At 62.8% G+C, this 18,059-nt stretch overlaps 3 protein-coding genes across 3 annotated transcripts; 2 read left to right on the top strand and 1 right to left on the bottom strand.

The window, feature by feature from the left end:
* Positions 1 to 4,778, top strand: CHLNCDRAFT_56593 (expressed protein). Its single transcript, XM_005852178.1, has 17 exons — positions 1 to 85; positions 235 to 330; positions 405 to 549; positions 735 to 822; positions 919 to 992; positions 1,328 to 1,443; positions 1,613 to 1,718; positions 1,828 to 1,901; positions 2,046 to 2,157; positions 2,336 to 2,485; positions 2,592 to 2,717; positions 2,868 to 2,942; positions 3,127 to 3,195; positions 3,326 to 3,418; positions 3,575 to 3,844; positions 4,013 to 4,273; positions 4,427 to 4,778. The coding sequence occupies exons 6-17, from the start codon at positions 1,379 to 1,381 to the stop codon at positions 4,463 to 4,465; spliced, it is 1,440 nt and encodes a 479-aa protein (XP_005852240.1). The 5' UTR covers positions 1 to 85; positions 235 to 330; positions 405 to 549; positions 735 to 822; positions 919 to 992; positions 1,328 to 1,378; the 3' UTR covers positions 4,466 to 4,778.
* Positions 4,779 to 5,230: 452 nt separating this feature from the next.
* On the bottom strand, positions 5,231 to 9,988 carry CHLNCDRAFT_18415 (hypothetical protein; the record flags this gene model as incomplete). The annotated part of the gene is made up of 17 exons (XM_005851845.1): positions 5,231 to 5,417; positions 5,513 to 5,553; positions 5,687 to 5,757; positions 5,878 to 6,006; positions 6,191 to 6,311; positions 6,471 to 6,527; positions 6,690 to 6,820; positions 6,993 to 7,056; positions 7,232 to 7,410; positions 7,574 to 7,669; positions 7,896 to 7,965; positions 8,189 to 8,323; positions 8,439 to 8,553; positions 8,882 to 9,020; positions 9,202 to 9,271; positions 9,471 to 9,607; positions 9,727 to 9,988. The coding sequence occupies 17 exons, from the start codon at positions 9,986 to 9,988 to the stop codon at positions 5,231 to 5,233; spliced, it is 2,004 nt and encodes a 667-aa protein (XP_005851907.1).
* A 965-nt stretch (positions 9,989 to 10,953) lies between these two features.
* On the top strand, positions 10,954 to 14,520 carry CHLNCDRAFT_56592 (hypothetical protein; the record flags this gene model as incomplete). Its single annotated transcript, XM_005852177.1, has 11 exons — positions 10,954 to 11,053; positions 11,187 to 11,406; positions 11,537 to 11,571; positions 11,802 to 12,180; positions 12,329 to 12,455; positions 12,614 to 12,715; positions 13,014 to 13,075; positions 13,171 to 13,258; positions 13,408 to 13,530; positions 13,666 to 13,776; positions 13,856 to 14,520. 11 exons carry the CDS (start codon positions 10,954 to 10,956, stop codon positions 14,075 to 14,077), a joined length of 1,569 nt encoding a protein of 522 aa, XP_005852239.1. The 3' UTR covers positions 14,078 to 14,520.
* Positions 14,521 to 18,059: the final 3,539 nt, after the last annotated feature.

Genomic DNA, 18,059 nt, shown 5'->3' with positions numbered 1-18,059 from the left:
GCAGCAGCGTCCAGGGCGGGAGGCCCGGGCGGTGGAGGAGTGGGGGGCCGACACCAAAGAACTTGACGGCACCCTCGCGGGCCTGGTGCGCCTGGACGTGCACAGCAGCATGCTGCAGGCTGGCCCAGCATCCGAGCCGCAGGGGTGCAGCGGCCAGCGGCGGCGGCGCTGCACCCACCCGCCTGCCCGTCTGCTGGCTCCAAAAACAGATGCACGTGCCCTCATGCGGCGCAGAACTTTGGCACAAGACTGCTGCCGGAGCTGGGAGCTGCGGAGATAGTGCACAATATAAAGCGCCGCCACAACGTGGCATACGGCGAGCAAGCAGAGGTGGGAGCAGCATGCGGCGACGATTTGCCAACATTTGGTCAGACGCCTTGCTGACTGCCACTTACCTGGCGCAGGTGCATCTTGTGGAGTGGGAGAACCTGCCGGGATACCCCCATCACATCCGCAATGGCCAGCCTGTGGCCATCAAGCATTGTCTGCTGTCCCTGGGAGGCGGACGCTTCTCGGAGTGCAACACCCTGGAGGAATTCAAACAGGCAGGCAAGTGGTAGCAGGATAGATCCACAAGCCGCCTGCCAGTGCAGCTCAGCGGTGCAGTTGTGTGTAATCACTGATTCCTATCCCCATGTGTACCACCCTGCCCCAATTATCCCAGACGTGTTTGGTAAAAAGGCTTTGAGAGTCGAGATGAATGCTCTGCGCCTTTTGCACAACAATGGCTGCAGTGATCGCGTAGTTCAGCCGCTGGCAATGTCACGGTGGTCAGGCCAATGGCTGGACTGTGCCGAATTGCGCGCCACCCGCTGGTTTGAGGTGAGTCTTGGGCAGCAGGCCGCGCCAGCACACTCGCCTTCCATGTTTCCCTGCAGAGCTGCTGAGCAACCTCGTCGTGTCTTTGCCGCGGTGCAGCCAACCCACACCTACATCATGCATGCCTACAAGCTGGGCTCTGTGGGCTCCCTGCTAAAGGACATCTGCCACCGGTAAGCGGATCCATCAGGCTGATGCACAAGCAGCAGCAGGGAGGCCTGCGTGCCCCTAATGTCACCTGGCTTGGCCACCCTCCTGCCCACCTACCCTCCTGCAGGCGCGTGCCAGTGTCTGTCTCTCAGCATTTTCTGAATTTGCGTTTTCTGTCAGGTGAACCAGCAGCAACAGGCGGCTTTCTCGCGCTTGTGTCGACTGGCGTTCCAAGCTGCAGGGATCAATCTTGCTGACTTCCGGCATCCGCTCCCCATATCCCTGTGCAGACGAACTGGCCACGCTGCTGGCGGAGCTGCGCAAGATCCACATGCCTCCTCTGGCGATGATGCTGCAGGATCTCACCGCCTCCAACCTGCTGGTGGATGACTGCGCCCCCGGTGGCGGCATGCGCCTGCTGTTTGCCGACCCCGCCATGGCGCAGCCCATCCGCACTCTGAAGGATGCTGCGCGGTGGGTGGGTATTGGTGGCCAACACTTGAGCTCTGCCGGCACTGCATGCACCGCAGCAGCAGCTGGGCCAGGTCCACGTTCTTATGCTCTGTGCATGGCACCCATTAATGACCTGCCATTTCTGCATTCGCTGCGCCCGCGCTGCCCGAGCTGTGCTGCCCTCTGGCAGGTGCCACAAACTTGCGGGCACGTGGCTGTGGGGTTCCATGGCGGTCTGCAACAGCTGTTTCGATGCTACCGCTGATCTCTACTCTCTGTCCTTCATCTTTGCCGAGGTGGGGCCAGCGGCGTCCGCCTGTTGAGCATGCGTGTCTTGGTCCTGTTGAAACGCATTGTCTGTGCTGGTTGTGGCGCTGCTAGCATCCCTCGTTCAGTGTCCTGCAGATATGGCTGGTGGCCGAGGGCGCGGCAGTGCCAGCGTTTGAGGTCATCCGGATGCTCAAGCTGGACCAGGACAGGTGCAGGGGCTGATGTGACGTATCGGGGATGCTTCCGCTGCTGAAGATACCTTGTTTCCTGTGCCTGTGTGTTCTCAGTCCCGCCTGCGCCTTCTTCCCTCTGTCATTCGACTGCCTCGTCCACGTCTGCTCGGTGTCCCGCAGAACCGAGGGGGTGCAGTTGATGCGTCACTTGATACTCGAGGTGCTGAAGGCGCACCGCTACGGCAACACTATTCGCGGTACCATCCAGCCCAGGGTTGATCGCCACCTGCCGGTGCGGGTCAACTCCACGCTACCTGTTGTTTCGTAGTTCGGAACTGCCACCTTCCCTCTCTCGCCAACTGCAACTCAATCATTTGGTTGCTCCGGGAGCTCCAGCCCAGCCATGCTGGAAGCCTGCCGAGTGATGCTGATATGCTCTCTGCACCTGCCTCCTGTTGGCACCCCTGCAGGTGTCCTGGCTGGGGGCTTGGGCCCTGCTGCTGGGATTCCAAGATTTGAAGGAACCCCACCACGTGGGCGTGCTTCCGTGCCTGCGGCCCTCGGAGGAGGATATGCTGGACGTGTTCCAGTGCTGGGCGCGCATTGCTGCTGCGGCAGAGGTGCGGTGGTCGTGCTGGCTGTCCTTTGGCGGCACCTTCTGCGCCCTTGGCTGCTCAGCCTGGCGGCTGGCCACGTATTGAGGGACAGCCCTCTGCCTGCATGCAGGACTTGCCTGGCGACCTGACAGGGGAGCGGGCGCAGTCGGTGGCCTGTGCTCCCCTAATCAGCGACATGTGCGCTCTGCTGGCGCGCCTGTGTGATCTCAGCCACCTGGATGACCGGGAGCAGGAGGTGAGTGAAGCAAGAGAACCTGCCAGGAGCGCTGGCATTGCGGCAGCACGATTGGGAGTGCGAGGTGCATGGAACTCTTGGCTGCATGATGCATACCTGCTGGCAAGCTCTCATCATGCTGCATGACCTGCACATTCAATGATGCTGCAGGATGCGGCGCTGGTGTGGGCTGCCGCCAACTTCATGCACCAGGATCACCCCTTGGTGACGGCCATGAAGGCTCAGGTGTGGCATCAACTGGACAGGTTGGGTTGTGTGCACTCATTACGAGGAGGCAGCTTGGGGGCAGGAAGTGTGGCGGGAGACCAGACCAGCGGGCCTTGGGCTGTTGCATTGCGATGCTTTCTTGTCACCGAAGCGACACTGAAGCATTGCATTGACACTGCTGCTGCTGTTGGCGTTGGTGCAGGGTGCAGCTGGCTTTGGCATGCCGGAGCCTGCAAGAAATATCAAGCAAGGCTGGCTGCAGGCTGTTCAGGTGGGATTGGCGAGTGTAGTGCTCTCTGTTGCATACCCTTGGCTAACCTGCCTGCATAGTGCCAAACCCAGACGACTTTTCATCTCGAGGCCCCAGAGAACATTCATGCTACCTCGGTTGTGGTGTGCAGAATGCGCGACGCGCTGTGAGTGCCAATCAGCAGTCCATGCTGAAGCAGCAGCAGCAGCAGCACGATCTGGCCGCTCTGCAAAAGCTTAAAACGGCGAGTTATCAACATTTGATGCTGACACCTTGCGCCGCAGTTCTGTGATTCTATCCTGCCACAATCGCCTGCCAACTGCCGTCCTTTTGTGTGCACCCAAGAACGCCTGCCAACGGCCCTCCCTCGTCATGCTTGCAGTGGTATCAAATGCTGCAGGTGGCACTGCAGGGCGGGGTGTTTGACGCCAACGTTGTGCAAGCAGCGCAGTACCTGCTGCCGCCACCCAACCTGGCCTGCCTACTGGCAGCAGCAGCGAGCTCCGGCACCATACCTGCGCTCGCTGCCGCAGCAGCGGCACCACCTGCTGCTGTTCCTCAGGGGGCACCACAAGATGTGGCCACTTTCGGGCGCCTCAACACCACCAGCTGGAAGGACGGCAGCTCGCCGGCTCCCGGCTGTGCCATCAACTCCCCCATCATCCGGGATGTGAGTCCTGCCTCCAGCAGCTAGCTGCCTCCTGCTCCCGGGAGCAGTGCTGCAGGCGGTGGCCAGGCTGCGCCTATCAGGCTCGCCGCTCGTAGCGGCGGTGTTGCGCAGCCTGATTGGCCCTGCGCCTTCAATAAGTTATGGCCGCATGTCAACCATCGCGTGCAGGGACCTGAGGGTGCCAAGAGCAGGCAGCACGGCGAGCCAGCGCAGGCAGGCATGGAGGAGGCGCCTCCTGCAGATGCCAGGCGGGGCGGGCAGGAGGAGGTGAACGGCGGCGGTGCCGGCAGGCAGGATGGGCATGTTGAGGAGACGGCCGATGACTTGGTGGCAGTGGGCAATGGGCAATACTGTCGCCGCTCAGTGCTGGTGCAGGTACAGGCCATGTGGGAGCATCCCGTGGCCAAGAATGTTCCCATTCATCAATTGGTAAGCAAGCCCACCTTCACTGCCCCATGCTGCCACATGTTGTGCCATGCACGACTACGTTTCGCTGCCTGCTCCTGCGCTTGCTTTGCCACCAATGCACCATTAGACACGACTCTGGCCCACACTTTCCTTGGGTTGCTGCGCCTGCTGCAGGAGGACGAGAACATGCTGAAATGCAACTTCTGGCCCTGAGCAACGCCTTCCTGCCTGGGCTGCCAGCGCTGGCAAAACGCGCAACGAGTCAGCTCAGCACCGCATTGGTGCTGGCGTGATCGGATGTGCAATTTGGCGTTGAGCAGAACTGAAATTAAGTTCTGAACTCCGAGCTTTCGAGCTTTTTATAGTCCCTTTCTCATGTCAAGAGAACTTTCTATTACTGGATTTCTACTTGTGTGCTTGACTGTAATGGATATTCAATGATTTCTACTTTGAGTCCCACATTGGGCGCGTGATCAGTCACTTGTGTGCTTTACTGTTTCTTACTGGCTGTAATCCAACTACAGACTTGAACAAATGTGTCCCTTAACAGCGCCTCAGCCAGTCGCCAGCTTGCCGCAGCTGCTGCTCCTTCCATGCTGCTGCTGCTACCAGCACTGCCGCCACCCGCATCAGGGCAAGCACAATTTGGCCCCTGCCTCCTTGCCTCGTGCTGGCTGGGCACCGCCTTGAACGCAAGGAGCATCCGCCTGGAGATGGGCAGGCCTGCGTTGCACGGCCTCTCCTTCTCAAACGCACGTGCGCCAAACGGCATGCAGTTACATAGGGACCTACCTGTAATGGCCATCCAAACCAGCACAGAGGCAGGGTGAGGTGGAATGGCAGCCTATGCAAATGAAATGAAAAACAGGGTACTGGTCACGAGTCCACAATGGCTGTGGTGCAGCCAAAGCACAGCCGGAATGGCGGCACGATGGCTGGTCGCCTGCCTCGCCCCCATGCTGCCTGCTGCCCAGCCGACTACGCCGCCCCATTGGTGCAGCCGTTGGCACAGCCGTTGGCCAGCGTGCTGGCCTTGTTGGGTCCTGGGGGCAGGTCGCGGCCCGGATTGTAATCAAAGAAGCCAAAGGGCTTCAAGTGGAAGCCTACCACCTCGCAGGGCATCACGGGGAAGTCCTCGGGACGGGGCACATGCGTGGCACCAAAGCTGCAATAAGGAGGAGAGAAACAACAGTCAAGCAGACGTTGTTTGACTGCGTGGGTTGTCATGGGCGCCCTCAACCATGCACATTGCTTCATTACCTGTGCCAGATCACAGGGTCGGCGCACGCAAGGCTGCGGTTCTGCGGGGCAGGCGTCAGGTGGGTGCGCCGCATCAAAGCACAATGATGATCGGGGTGTTCTGCGCCGACAAGTCTTCACTGTGCAGGCAGGCGACCAGCATACTGCTGTTTGCTGGCTGCCGTGTGCACGCACCTGCGCTGTCCACTTGGGCAGGCCATCGCCGCCGGCATGCTGCATGGGGTAGTCTCCAGCCGGGTAGCGCTCTGCGGGTGGGGGGCGCGGGCGGTGCGGACGTGTCGGCTGAGGACTCTGCAGGAGATGGGTCACCCTTCCATGCCGCTGCACTGGTGCATTGCAGGACACCGGTCCCCCCGGGCGCTCACCATCGTCCCCGTGTGGCGTGACCCACAGGTGCTTTGTGGCAAACACGCCGCGCTTGGCGATGCTGCTGCTGGGCGCCGCCAGCAGCAGCGGGCTGTGGGTGGGCACCAGCTTGTACGCCACTGGCTTGCCTGCACAAGGGGTGCAGCGATGGGAATGCCGGGCATGAGGGCCAGTTCAGCTGGTGCGCAGCAAATTCTGGACGATCGTGCGAGGGGCACATGCTCACGGCCATCTGCTGTGCCGTGCCGTGCCGCGGCTCAGGAGCAGCCGGTAGCAGCCACCAGGCACACACGCGATATGTAAGCAGCTCACCAGTGGCGGGATGGGTGGAGCCCGGATTCTTAATCTTCCAGTACCGCCCCACCGCCGCGTTGCACTCCCGCTGCGCCTCTGCACGCCAGGCAAGTTTTGACAGGCGTGCATGCCGTTGGTGCTTGCCATCGCCCACGGGCAGCCCGACATGCAGCAGCCAACGCTGCTGCATGCACATGCCAGTGCCACACAGGTACTGCATGGTGTGTGTTGCCCATGCCAGCACCACCACACGCCATCACCACGTGCCTGACTCGCTGAGCAGGTCTGTCTCCTTCACGGTGAACGCGTTGCCAGCCGGGTTGTCGGGGCCCTTGGGCACCGCCACAGCATCCACCTGGAGAGGAGAGCGTGGCGGGCGGGAGGGTCGTGCAGAGCAGCAGCAAGCCTGGCTCTGGTTTTCAGTGCTGCCATGCTGCCCGTGGCTCCGAGCAGGCACCAGGGCCAGGCGGCGCGCGAGCAGCCGGGCGGCGAGCTGGCGACGCCGCACCTCTGCCACCACCAGCCCCGCGCCGCCGTCGCCATCGTCCACCGCGGGATCGATGCGGATGCTGAACATGTGCTGGTGGAACTGGGCATTAACGCCAGGTGCAACAAGCGTGCCCCAGGCCGGCGCGGCGGGGTCCTCCCCTGCACACAGTCGGCACGTGGCGGTGGGTCGCGGTGGGTGGGCCGGTGGGGCGGCCAGCAGGAAAGCCAAGCCTTGCCGGATGGGCAGCACGGCCACCCATCTGCCGCGGCCAAGTCCCCAACACACTAGCTAGCTCCAATGCGCCACACGGTGCACATGCCCTGTGCTGACCTGGTGACACCAGGTTGGTAGACAGCTCCCCGGTCAGCTTGATTTTGTAGCCGATAGTGCCATCCTGCACGCAGCCACACCAGGGCAAAGCTGAGCCGCAGCCTCATGCCTGACTGACGCCCAGCAGCAACATCCGCCCCGCGCCTGCGCCGGCCCAGTTAGCCCGCACAAGCCCGCACGCACAAGCTCACATCACGGCACCCGCCGCACGCATCCACGCCCACACCCGCCCTGCCCACCTGGTAGAAGTAGTGGTAGAAAGCGTACTCGTAGTTGACCACCGTTGCGACAAAAGAAAGAACGAGGCGGCGGGAGCGGCGCACCTCGGCGTGGCCGTTGCGGTACTCCAAGTGCTTCCACAGGATGCCGTAGTCCTCCTCGTGCATGCACACAGCCTTCTTCAGGGACACAGGCTCGCCTGCGAGCGGCAGGGGCAGGGTGGCGCGAGTTTTTGAGGGAGGGAGGGAGGGAGGGAGGGAGGGAGGAAAAGAGGCGGTAGGCACGCCGGCAGCGGCGCAAGCCGCCACTAGCCACCACTGCCGCCACCTCCACCCACAACAGCGCAGCGCAAGGCCGCCCACCCTTGCTGTTGTTGAGCACCGCATCAAAGTAGTGGATGTTGCCCAGGCAGTCGCACCCCAGCTCCAGGCTGTTGGCGCAGTTGCCGAGCCCGTAATCTGCTCGGGCCATGGGAGAAAGGGGGGCAGGGCAGGCAGGCAGGTCAAGACATGAGGCGGGCAGGCAGGCTGACAGGCTACTGGGGGACAGGGTCGCGCAGCCGGAGCAGCGCTCAGGGCTGCGGTGCAGGGAGGCACATCCCACTGCGCGTCCAGCAAACCAGGCAGGTGGAGCGCCATGGCGCCCGGGCGGGAGGCGGTCTGGTGAGGAGGTGCAGGCGCTCACCTCCCACGTCAAAGGCGCACTTGCGGGTGTAGGGCGCGTTGGGGTCGGCATACGGTACCGCCATCTCAACCTGCGGACAGGCAGGCAGCGGCGGAGAACGAGGGTTTGTCGATTGAGCCTTCCGCCGTCTGCTGCCTGCGCAGCGGATGGCGTCCCCAACACGCAAAGTGCGCCACCAAAAACACCACCCCCGCGCTCGACCCAGCCACAGGCCGGCATCTCCAGCTCAGGCTGTGGCTCCAGCCCAGCTGGGTTCTCCCCAGGCCGCCGCCTCCACCCCAGCCCGGGCTCACCAGCGACATGCGGTGGATGATGGGGCGCAGGCGGCCGCCATCCTGGTACCCCACATCGTGCAGCACCAGGCCCTCGCGGTAGTTGAACGACAGCCGGATGTTCCAGCGTTGCCACTGCACCAGGTTGCCCTCCAGCTGCACGGGGCAGGCAGGCAAGCAGGTGGACGGTGGAGGAATGATGCAGCGCACCCCCGGAGGCAAACCACCCTTTCTGCTGTCAACACCCTCTCTGCCCCTTTTGCTTGCGCACCGTCCAGCAGGCGCCGTCAGGCTGCACCACGTTGAGCGGCTTGACGTCTGTTCGGAATGGCACCTCACACAAGTTCCTGCGCAGCTCAGCGCAGCACAGCACGGGGCGGCACGCGCTCAGCACGATCGGGCGGCTCACATTGGCTCACGCAGAAGGGCACAGCAAGCGTCAAACAAAGCTGAGGTGACCCGATCTTCAACCAACCTGTGATAGTTGACGTTGGTGGAGGGGATCTTGGGCGGCGAGTCGCCATAGGGCTTGTCGATGTGCACCACCTGCGGCAGCCAGGCGTGGCCGGGTGAGAGGGCAGCAGGGTGGCATGGCCAGACGCGCGGGGCCGAGCGCGCTGCCCCAGGCGCAGGCGCCCAGCCAGCCCTCGGCACCGGTGATGCTCGAAACCACAATCATTCACATCCACAACACCCAACCAGAACACCTTTCACCCCGCATTGCCCACCTTGCCCTTGTTCAGGTCAACAATCGGGACAAAGTCGAGAGGGTGGGCGTAGTGGTTGTCGTCGGGGGAGGAGCGCACATACATGAAGGTCTGGATCAGACGGCCTCCCATGGGCGCCAGGTGCACTGCGGGCCAAGGCAGGGACGCCGGCAGGGCGCAGCAGGCGGCTCAATGCCACATGAATCAGGTTGCATGCTTGCCCTGGCGCAATAAGAGGTTGCTGGGGGGGGGGGGGGGGGGGGCAGGGGCTGCAGCTGGTTGCACTGCTCAGCGATGCGTTGCGTGGATGCAGAAACTAGCCAGCACGCTCACCAGACCAGGGGTCGCATGCCACCAGCGCCAGATCTGCAATGCCGTACGTCTCCTTGAGCATGCGCTGCGCACACCAAACACACACGCACCAACAGGGCAGCCATTAGCTCATGATCAGCAAGAGGAGGCCCAGCAAATGGTAGCCTGATGCAGCGCCGGCGGAGCATCTCTGCGCCCAACGCGGGCCGCTGGGACGGCGAGCAGGAGAGCAGCAGTGGCGCAAAGCAAGGCAGGGACTCAAACAGCGGGGCCAGCCGACAGACCTGAACCTCGGGATCTGCCTTCACAATGTCCTCCGCATCGAAACAATCATCCGGGGTGGCCAGCGGCTGCACCCCTGCCACCTCCGTCCAGCTCGTCACCTTGATCGGCGGCTCGGACAGCAGCACCACAGCCTCCACTGCAGACCACCATCAGCGGCGGCAGCGGGCATGCTGTTTGTTGGGGGCGGGAGGCCGAGGAGGGGCGGAAGGCGGCCATGCAGGGGCAGCTAAGCGGTCCGGCACCTGCGCAGCTCACCGGTGCCGGGGGTCTGCAGGATGCAGAATGCCTCGCGCGGCGGCGCCCCGTCCTCGGGGCAGCCCGCCTTCTGCCACGCAATCAGCGCCTTCTTGCCGGGCTCCTTCAGCGTCACGGTGTTGAACTGCAGGGGCCCCAGGCCCAGTGCGGTGGCCTTCTCCTTGCAGGCTGCCGCCGCCACGCTGATTTCGTCCGCTGTGATGGGATCCAGCGGGTGGCCATACCCCTTGCCTGCAGCGGCGGCAGCGGCAGGCGGCGGCATCTGGGCAGACTGAGAGGAATGACCAGAGGGCGCCCATGATCGCCGGGTGCAGGCTCGGTTCCTGGTGTGGATGCGGCTTCACTGCCTCTTGAGCTTTTCCCAGCTTTTAGGCGCTCTTCGATCCCCAAGCCAGGGGTAAAAGCCCTAGCGGTTTTAGGCTCAGCGGGCGCTTGCAGGTGGTCCGCGGCGGCAGAGTGGCCAGGACAGCGACGAGCGGGTGCCCCTGAGAGGCGAGGCTGGCCCCACCCACCCATTTCTGGCTTCCTGCGCAGGCCGGCCAGAGAGTAAACGCTGGTCGATCAGGCTGCCTAATCTCCAGATTGAAGTTGCAGTGAACACGTGGGGAGCACCCACTGCTGTGGTCAGAAGAAGGCCTGCTGAGGCCACCTCCGCACAGCCCTTCCTTTTCGAGTTTTGCAAGGCCGTTGCACCGCCGGTTGTTCCCTCCTGTCGTGTTTCGCACAAAGAACAGAGGCTGCAGCACCCCTGCACCCCTCCCATCAGCAGTGGTCCACCACACCAGGGCTCTACCACACGCTTCACGCGCCAGGTGCGCGCTGCGCTGGGCGCCAGTAGGAGCTTGCAAGGCTGGGGGCTTGGTGGCAAGGGGTTCCGTTCCCCCTTTGAAGAGCAAGGGCCCCAGCGATCGATCGAAGGCAGCTTCCCAAGTGCTGGGAACCACCCCCAGCTGGCTTGGGTCAACCCGCACTTTTTGCAATGTGCCTAATTGGGACCTGGGGGGCGCCTGGCGGCAGTGCCCGCCAGCAGTTAACTGATGGGACCGCGCGCCGCCGGCGCTGCGCCCCCGCTGCGCTGCCGCCGCCCGTCTCTCGGGAGTGTCCGCCCACACCTGGCAATTTCTTGCATGCGGCCTGTTTGCAGTTGGTCAGGGGGGACGGTGAAAGCTTTGTCACTTGACACGCTACTACTTGCCTGCCTGCCAGCTGCAGGAGGAAACGACAGCCATGGCGGAGGAGAGTGTCCCCCTGACGTTTGAGGATCAGTTTGCCGAAGCCTTTGCACCTGCGACCGCCGACATCAACGCCACCTATGTCATCATTTCGGGTGAGACTCGACCTGCTCATTGGCTGCCGCTGCCGCTGCCAAGACCTTTTTCCTCCAACGGCGTTTGCACCTGCCATCAAGCAGCTTGGTGTCAATGGAGAGTCATGCTTCATGTGCCACGTGTCCTGCGCAGGCGTGTTTGTCTTCCTGATGCAAGCGGGCTTCTGCATGCTGACGGCCGGCAGCGTGCGCGCCCGCAATGCTCGAGGTATCATTCTGAAAAACCTAATGGACACCTGCGTCGCGGCCCTGGTTTACTTCTTGCTGGGTTGGGGCCTGGCGGGCCTGCTCATTGGCGACGGCAACAGCTTCATCGGCACAAGCCAATTTGCACTGGGCGGGCTGGACCCCACGTGAGCGCCCGCCGCCGGAAGCAGCTGCCCTCTCCTCGCCGCCACGCAGGTGCAGCGACCGCCTCCTATGCGACCGACCTGCCTCCTCCTTTGTGTGTGTCTCCTCTTCTGTTTGCGTTTCCTACTGCAGAATGCTTTACAATTGGTTCTTCCAGTTCTGTTTCGGTGCGTATCCAGCCTGCTGCTACTGAACACTAAGCGCAACCGGAAGTGCAGTGGGGCTCGGCCGTACGCCTGTCTGTGCCTGGGCGCTGCGACTCACCTTTGCCCTGGCGGCGGGGCGTCGACTGTCGATGGCGCGCTGGCCCCGCGGCCCCGCCACCGCGGCCCTGCCACCGACTCACCGACACCAACTCACTCTGCCCACCCTTGCCCACCGACCTGCCCGACTGCAGCTGCCGCCGCGTGCACCATCGTGTCTGGCGCCCTGGCCGAGCGCGCAACCTTCGTTTCGTATATTCTTTATAGTGTCCTTATCATAGGATTTGTCTATCCCGTCGTGACTCACTGGGTCTGGTCCCCCAGCGGCTGGGCCTCTGCGTTCCGCAGCGAGCAGGCCGACGGCACGTTCAGGAGCCTGCTGTTTGGCTGCGGCGCCTACGACTTTGCCGGCAGCGGCGCCGTGCACATGGTGGGCGGCGTGGCAGCCTTTGCGGGCGCCGCTCTGCTGGGGCCACGCATGGGGCGGTTTGATGCCAACGGCAAGCCCGTGCCTATCCCCGGCCACAACGTCGCCCTCGCCGTCCTGGGCACCTTCATCCTCTGGTTCGGCTGGTGAGCTTGCTTGCAGTACAAGGGCAGAGGGCTGGCAAGTATGCCGTGCCACAGCTATTGACGGAGACTAGGTGAGCAGGCAGCCCTTTGAGCAGCAGTGACCACCCGTCTGATGCCACCCGATCGTCCTGCCACCTTTGCGCCACAGGTACGGCTTCAACCCCGGCTCCACCCTGATGGTCATGAACGGCACCAGCGCCATCGTGGCCCGCGTCTGCGTGACCACCACCCTGGGCGGCGCCGCCGGGGGCATCATGACCCTGTTCACACACGTGGTGAGACAGCCTGGCATTGGGCTCGGCAGCCATGGGACCAGGCCAGTTCCGGGTACCTGTGCTGCGCTTGAATGTCGCAGCTGTAGCTTTCTCCCCCTGATGGGCCATGCACAGAGCTGTGCCGACCATGCATGCACACACCATCCTCCCGAGCGCAGCTCATCCAGTACAAGACAACTGGCAAGGTGGTGTGGGACGTCATGGTCGCCGCAAACGGAGCGCTGGCCGGTCTGGTCGCCATCACCGCCCCCTGCGCCACGGTGCGTTGCCTGCCGCCGGGAGCCCGCACCAGCATCGGCAGCCGTCGGCCTGGCAGGCATGGGCTGCTAAGGATCCCCACGACCCCCACCACGTCATGGGGGGTGCGTGTCCGGCAGGACGGGGAGCAGGCCCAGGGTGGGGTAACCCTGGGACGCTCAGCTGGGGGGAGGGTGGCTGCAGCCATGGAGAGGGTGCTCTATGGTCCACCCCTTCTTCCGATGATTGATGCCCCTTGATCACGTGCGCCCCTGCCCAAGCCTGCTCACGTTGCCTATCATAACGGGGTGACTGTAACAGGTGGAGCCGTGGGCGGCCATAATCATCGGCATGTGTGGAGCCTGGGTGTATCTTGGCGGCAGGTAAAAAAACAAAAAAACAAACAATGGCTTCTTTTATCCCCTTCCTCTCTCTTCGTCATCTGACCTTATTGTTTTTATCTGCATCCTACCTGCAGCTACCTCAACTCCCACATCCTGAAGATTGACGACCCTGTGGACGCCATCGCCGTGCACGGCTGGGCCGGCATCTGGGGCGTGCTGGCGGTGAGCGCCTGGGCGAAGCTGCGCCTGTGGAGCAAGCCGGTCGCATTCTGGTTTCCTGCCATTGCTGCTGCGGCCCTATCCTTGCTGCTTGACAGCAGGCCCCAGTGCGTTGGGCACGAATGCCTTGATTGCCTGCCTTGTTCCCGCAGAACGGCCTGTTTGCCACCGAAGGCTTCGTGGCCCAGACCTATGGCACCATGCCCGGCACCGAGGACGGTGTGCGCCTTTATGGTGGCTTCTACGGCGGCGGCGGGAAGCTGTTTGCTGCCCAGGTGCGTGCCGGCCAGCGCCAGGCCGAACTGGCTGCCTGCCTTCAAGCCCTGCTGAGCCGTGCCATGTGCAGGCGTCAAGCTACAGTGCCCTGAATGCCTGCCTCGCTCCCTCTGCCACGTCCCCGCCTGCTGCAGCTGGTTTATGTGCTGGCCATCATCGGCTGGGTGGGCGGCCTCATGGGCATGTTTTTCTTCGCCTTGAAGATGGCCGGCCTCTTCCGCGTCAGCGCCGAGGTGGAGGCCGAGGTGGGTGCTGAACTTAACAGGATGTTTCAGCTTCCAACCGCCCTGGCTCACCTCCTCCTTGCTGTGCGTGACTGTGCAGGGCTGCGACACCAGCCACTATGGAGGTTCTGTGTACCACGGCCTGACCCCTGAGACCGGCGCCGGCGCAACGGCCCCAGCCAGCAAGGGCGTGTTCCCATCCAAGGGCGATGCTGCCAGCAGCAGCTCCGACAGCGACGAGCTGGAGAGGCTGAAGGCCGAGGTGGCCGACCTGTCCTCCAAGGTGGATGCCCTGGCAAAGGCCGGCACCAGCACTGTGTGAGTGCCACACGGGCGCATCGCATCCCGATGGCTGGCGATCCCGCAAACCCGAAGAGACCCACCCACCTACCGCACCCACCCTCACCGCCTAATTCCCAAGAAGGAAAGCTCCCTCTCCCCCCAGAAGAACCCCAATTGACTCGCGATGCCATGTACGTCTCCCCCTGGTTGTAGCCTAGCTGTCTCTCTGATTGGTAGCCGACGGCCACTTTTGCCTGCCCGCCTTTCGCCCTGCACAATTTCATTCCTCCGACCCCATTCTGCTGACCCACCTCTGCCATTTGATTCCATCTGCGATTAGACATGCCCTGCAATTAAATATCCTCTCTGCCCGCCCCGACTCCGTGTACTTAGCGTTGCAATCTCTCATTCTGCTCCCTCCTATTCTGATCCACTGGGGACATCAGCGCTGGGGATTATTGTGCGCACCTGAGGCACCGCCCTGCTATATATGTAGTCTGGACTGTGGTTTGTAGTCGAATACGATATTACTTCACCACAGTGGCAGGCAGCAGCGAGGAGCAGTGAAGCGCTGATGCTCTTGACAGGGTGCCTAACAATCCAGGTGGCATGCCAGCTCGCTGCTGAGCGAGTTACAGAGATGGATATTGCAGCAGCTCAACAATGCTTGGTCGCCCCAGCTGCGTGCGCCACACGGCTCTTGGCTGCTACCTGGCGCTCCATGTATCTCATCACGTGGCGGCTGAACATGAGCTCCCATACCGCCTCCAGCGGCCCATCTGCACCAGCCATGACATTTTTGTGTCCCCACCATGCAGAATGTTGCAGGCATCACCAGGCGCGCACAATTCCCTGCGAGCTCCACTGCCGCCATCTCCTGCAGGACGTACGTACTGCAAGCTAGCTGGGGACACAAAATGTCGTGGCTGGTGATCGGCCTGGCGCTGGGGAGGGGAGGAGACAGGTCGCGCTGCCTGGCCGCCACGCTGGCATTATTGATGCAGTTACTACGTCAGGATGCCGATGGCAGCCACGAGTCCCTTCCTCTTGCCGCTCAGGTCACCGGTGCATCTTCTACGCGGTGCATCTACATGGCTGCAGCAACGAGAAGGCAGCGCTTTGGCTAGTGCCATGAGTGGCGGCAAGGCGCCGCCCGCTACCACCGCCTCCGCAAGCATGCGCCTCACTGCATCCCCAGTGCGCCACTGCCAGCTGCTGCAAAACTTCTGCAGGTCGTAAGCAGCTCCAATGCTTGTGGCGGTTCCAGCTGCCGACCCCAACCTCATCCTCTTGGAGAATGCTTGGATGTTTCAATACTGGGGTTCTCCCAATCCGTCTAACTCTCTGTGCGATCGCTGCGAGTCCTGCATGATGAGGTGGCCGCGGCACCCGGAGGCATAAAGCAAGGGCCACAGCCTGCACGCCCCCTCCCGCAACCCGATATCTCGAGAAGATGGCCTCAATATTTGGGCTGGAAATCATGCAACCCTGCGGCATCTGGCTGCAGCTGGTCAGTGCATGATGTCGGTGTTGTCTGTTCTGCCCCAAGCCCAGCTCGCCCGAGCTTTTGGGCTCGGGGCAAACGTTTTGCGGTCTTGTGGGGCTGCCTGCGCCGCCACCCCGACCCCCGCCTGCCGCCGCTCGCCTGTCCCGACGGGTTCCCATGATATTGCATCATACTCGTTGCCTGTGTTTAATGTAGGGGTGCCTGGGCTTTTGCCTGAGCGGCCTTTTCGGCGAGTGAGTACAACACGCCAGGAAGCTCTGCCTCGCTGCTTCCCTCGGGACAATCCGCCACGGTCTGCCTGCCGATGCCGCCGCCTGCACGCCTGCCTGCCGATGCTGCCGCCGGCGTTTGCCCACACCGCACCCGCAGCCTGTTGCTCATCCGGCTCTGCCTCGTCTTTGCCAACGTGTGGATGATGGTCAATGCGGTCACTGGCATCCCGCTCTACCCAAGCCTCCAGCGCCCAGGATACATCGCGCTGGACGGAGCCTTCTGGTGCGAGCTCGCCGCTTGGCTGGCTGGCGGCGCTGCTGGGCACGCGGACGCAGGCGTGGCAAGCGCAGCGGCGTGCTGCGCCTTGGTTGTTTGGCTGGCGGGGCCGTGTCAACGTGCATGGCTGCCGCTTGACCGCAGGGCCGCCGTCAACCTCTTTTTTCATGGAGTCGCGCTGTTCAGGTTAGCACGGAGCGGGGATACACGCCAACCGCCTCCGGGGTGCATGGCAACAGGGCCACAAAACCATCTACCTCCCCCTGCCCATCTGCCGCTGCCTGCAGGCTGCTGTGGGATGAGCGGCGCATCACCTTCAGCGATCCCGAGGAGCAGCAGCTGTGGCAGTTCTTCTACCGCCGGGCGGGCATGTTCAAGCTGGAGTTCAAGGAGGCGAGTTTGACTGGCGGCAAGCGTTTAGCCGGGGAGGAAGTGAATGGGGTTGATTGACTGCGGTACTGTGCAGCTCCTTCAAACAGGGGCTGCAGCCCAGCTGCCGGTGGGTGATTCTCAAGCGCCCATACCTGGCCTTCGCTCGCATCTCCCGCCCTACCTGGCAACAAAATCGCGGTGCTGCCGTGCTTGCAGTCCCTCAAGTTTGCCAAGGTTGCGCACTTCAAGGCGGGTGATGTGCTGCTGGATGGCACAGAGTCGGCCAACAAGCTCATGCTGGTTGTGGATGGGCTGGGGTCGTTCCGCATCACAGACCACCAGGTCAGCAGGTTGGCGGCTCTTGCAGGGGAGCTGCAGGCCTGCACCAGCAGGGTGGAGCGTCCTAACTTGCACGCATCCTGTTGTGCAACCGTGGCACCTTTCATCATGCTTGGCGGCCTGTCCAGCGGGAGGTGGTGGGGGAGTTACACCAGCACCCCTCGCCCAGCAGCACAGCACAGTAAAGCACAGACTGTGCGCTTTGCCCACAGACCCACGTAACCTTGTGCGCCTTGGCCCCACCCTGGCTGCAGGGCAACCTTATTCGGGACGACACCACGCTGTTCTCCGGCTGCACTTTTGACATCGGCCTGCTCAATGTCTTTGGTGAATGCCGTGCTTTCTTGCCTGCTCTTGCCTGACCACCCCGCCTCTGTCCCGCCCATCAAATCCGTACAGCTCCAGTTCCCTACTCCTCCCATCGTCATCCCCCTCCACAACACCCCACAAGCTCTGTTCTGCACCACCGCCCATGACCTTCATTCCAAGATCTCCTGTGAGCGCCTGCAGGCGTGTACATGGCTTTTGAGCGGCATGATCACGCGGTGATGATCGCCAAGGCCCTGACCGACTGCAAGGTGGTGTTCTGGGACATTGAGCATCTCAACACGCTGGCCACCTCCTGCTCCCCTTCCGTCTCGGCTTACTGGCGCAACCTGGCGCTGTGCCAGGTGGGGGGGACGGGCAATAGGGGGGGCTGCTGGCGGGGGTACATTGCACATGTCCATGTTTGCGGAGGTAAATGCCGTGTGTGTACGTGTGGTGGTGGTGGTGGGTGGGGATCACCACCGCGTGTGCATGGGGATCAGCGGGCCACCAAGGCTAAGGCGAGTGACCGCCGCCTTTGTGCACCCTGCTGCTCCCTTGTGTCCTGTGCGGACGCCTCCCCATCCTGGCCGGCCTGCTAAGCCCTGCCTCGCTTCTGACTGCAGGTGGGGCTGGAGTGGTTCCACCGTGCTCACATGCACCAGCTACCCGTCAACGGTCGTGGCTGGCCAGAGCCTGCCGGAATCCTGCACGGTGAGCGGCGGCTGCTGGCCAGGCCCGCCGGCAGGGCAGCCTCCTGTTACCGGCATTACCGCAACTATAGTGGAGATGGCGCAATACACAGTACCTCGAATGCTTGGCCCCCCTACCCTTCTTCTGCACCCCACCTGGTGCAGGCACCGTTCGCTCAACTGATTTCACCGACCCACTGGAGCCGTATGAGGACCCCTCCCCCACCCTCAGGGGCATCCTGGCATGGCTGCCCACCACCCTGGCGCCCTTTTTGCCGCCAGGCATGCGGCACACGGCGATGCCGCAGGCAGGCGCG

This window comes from Chlorella variabilis (genome assembly GCF_000147415.1).
Source record: "Chlorella variabilis unplaced genomic scaffold CHLNCscaffold_1, whole genome shotgun sequence".
Taxonomy (NCBI): Eukaryota; Viridiplantae; Chlorophyta; class Trebouxiophyceae; order Chlorellales; family Chlorellaceae; genus Chlorella; species Chlorella variabilis.
This window is presented reverse-complemented; position numbering and strand designations above follow the sequence as displayed.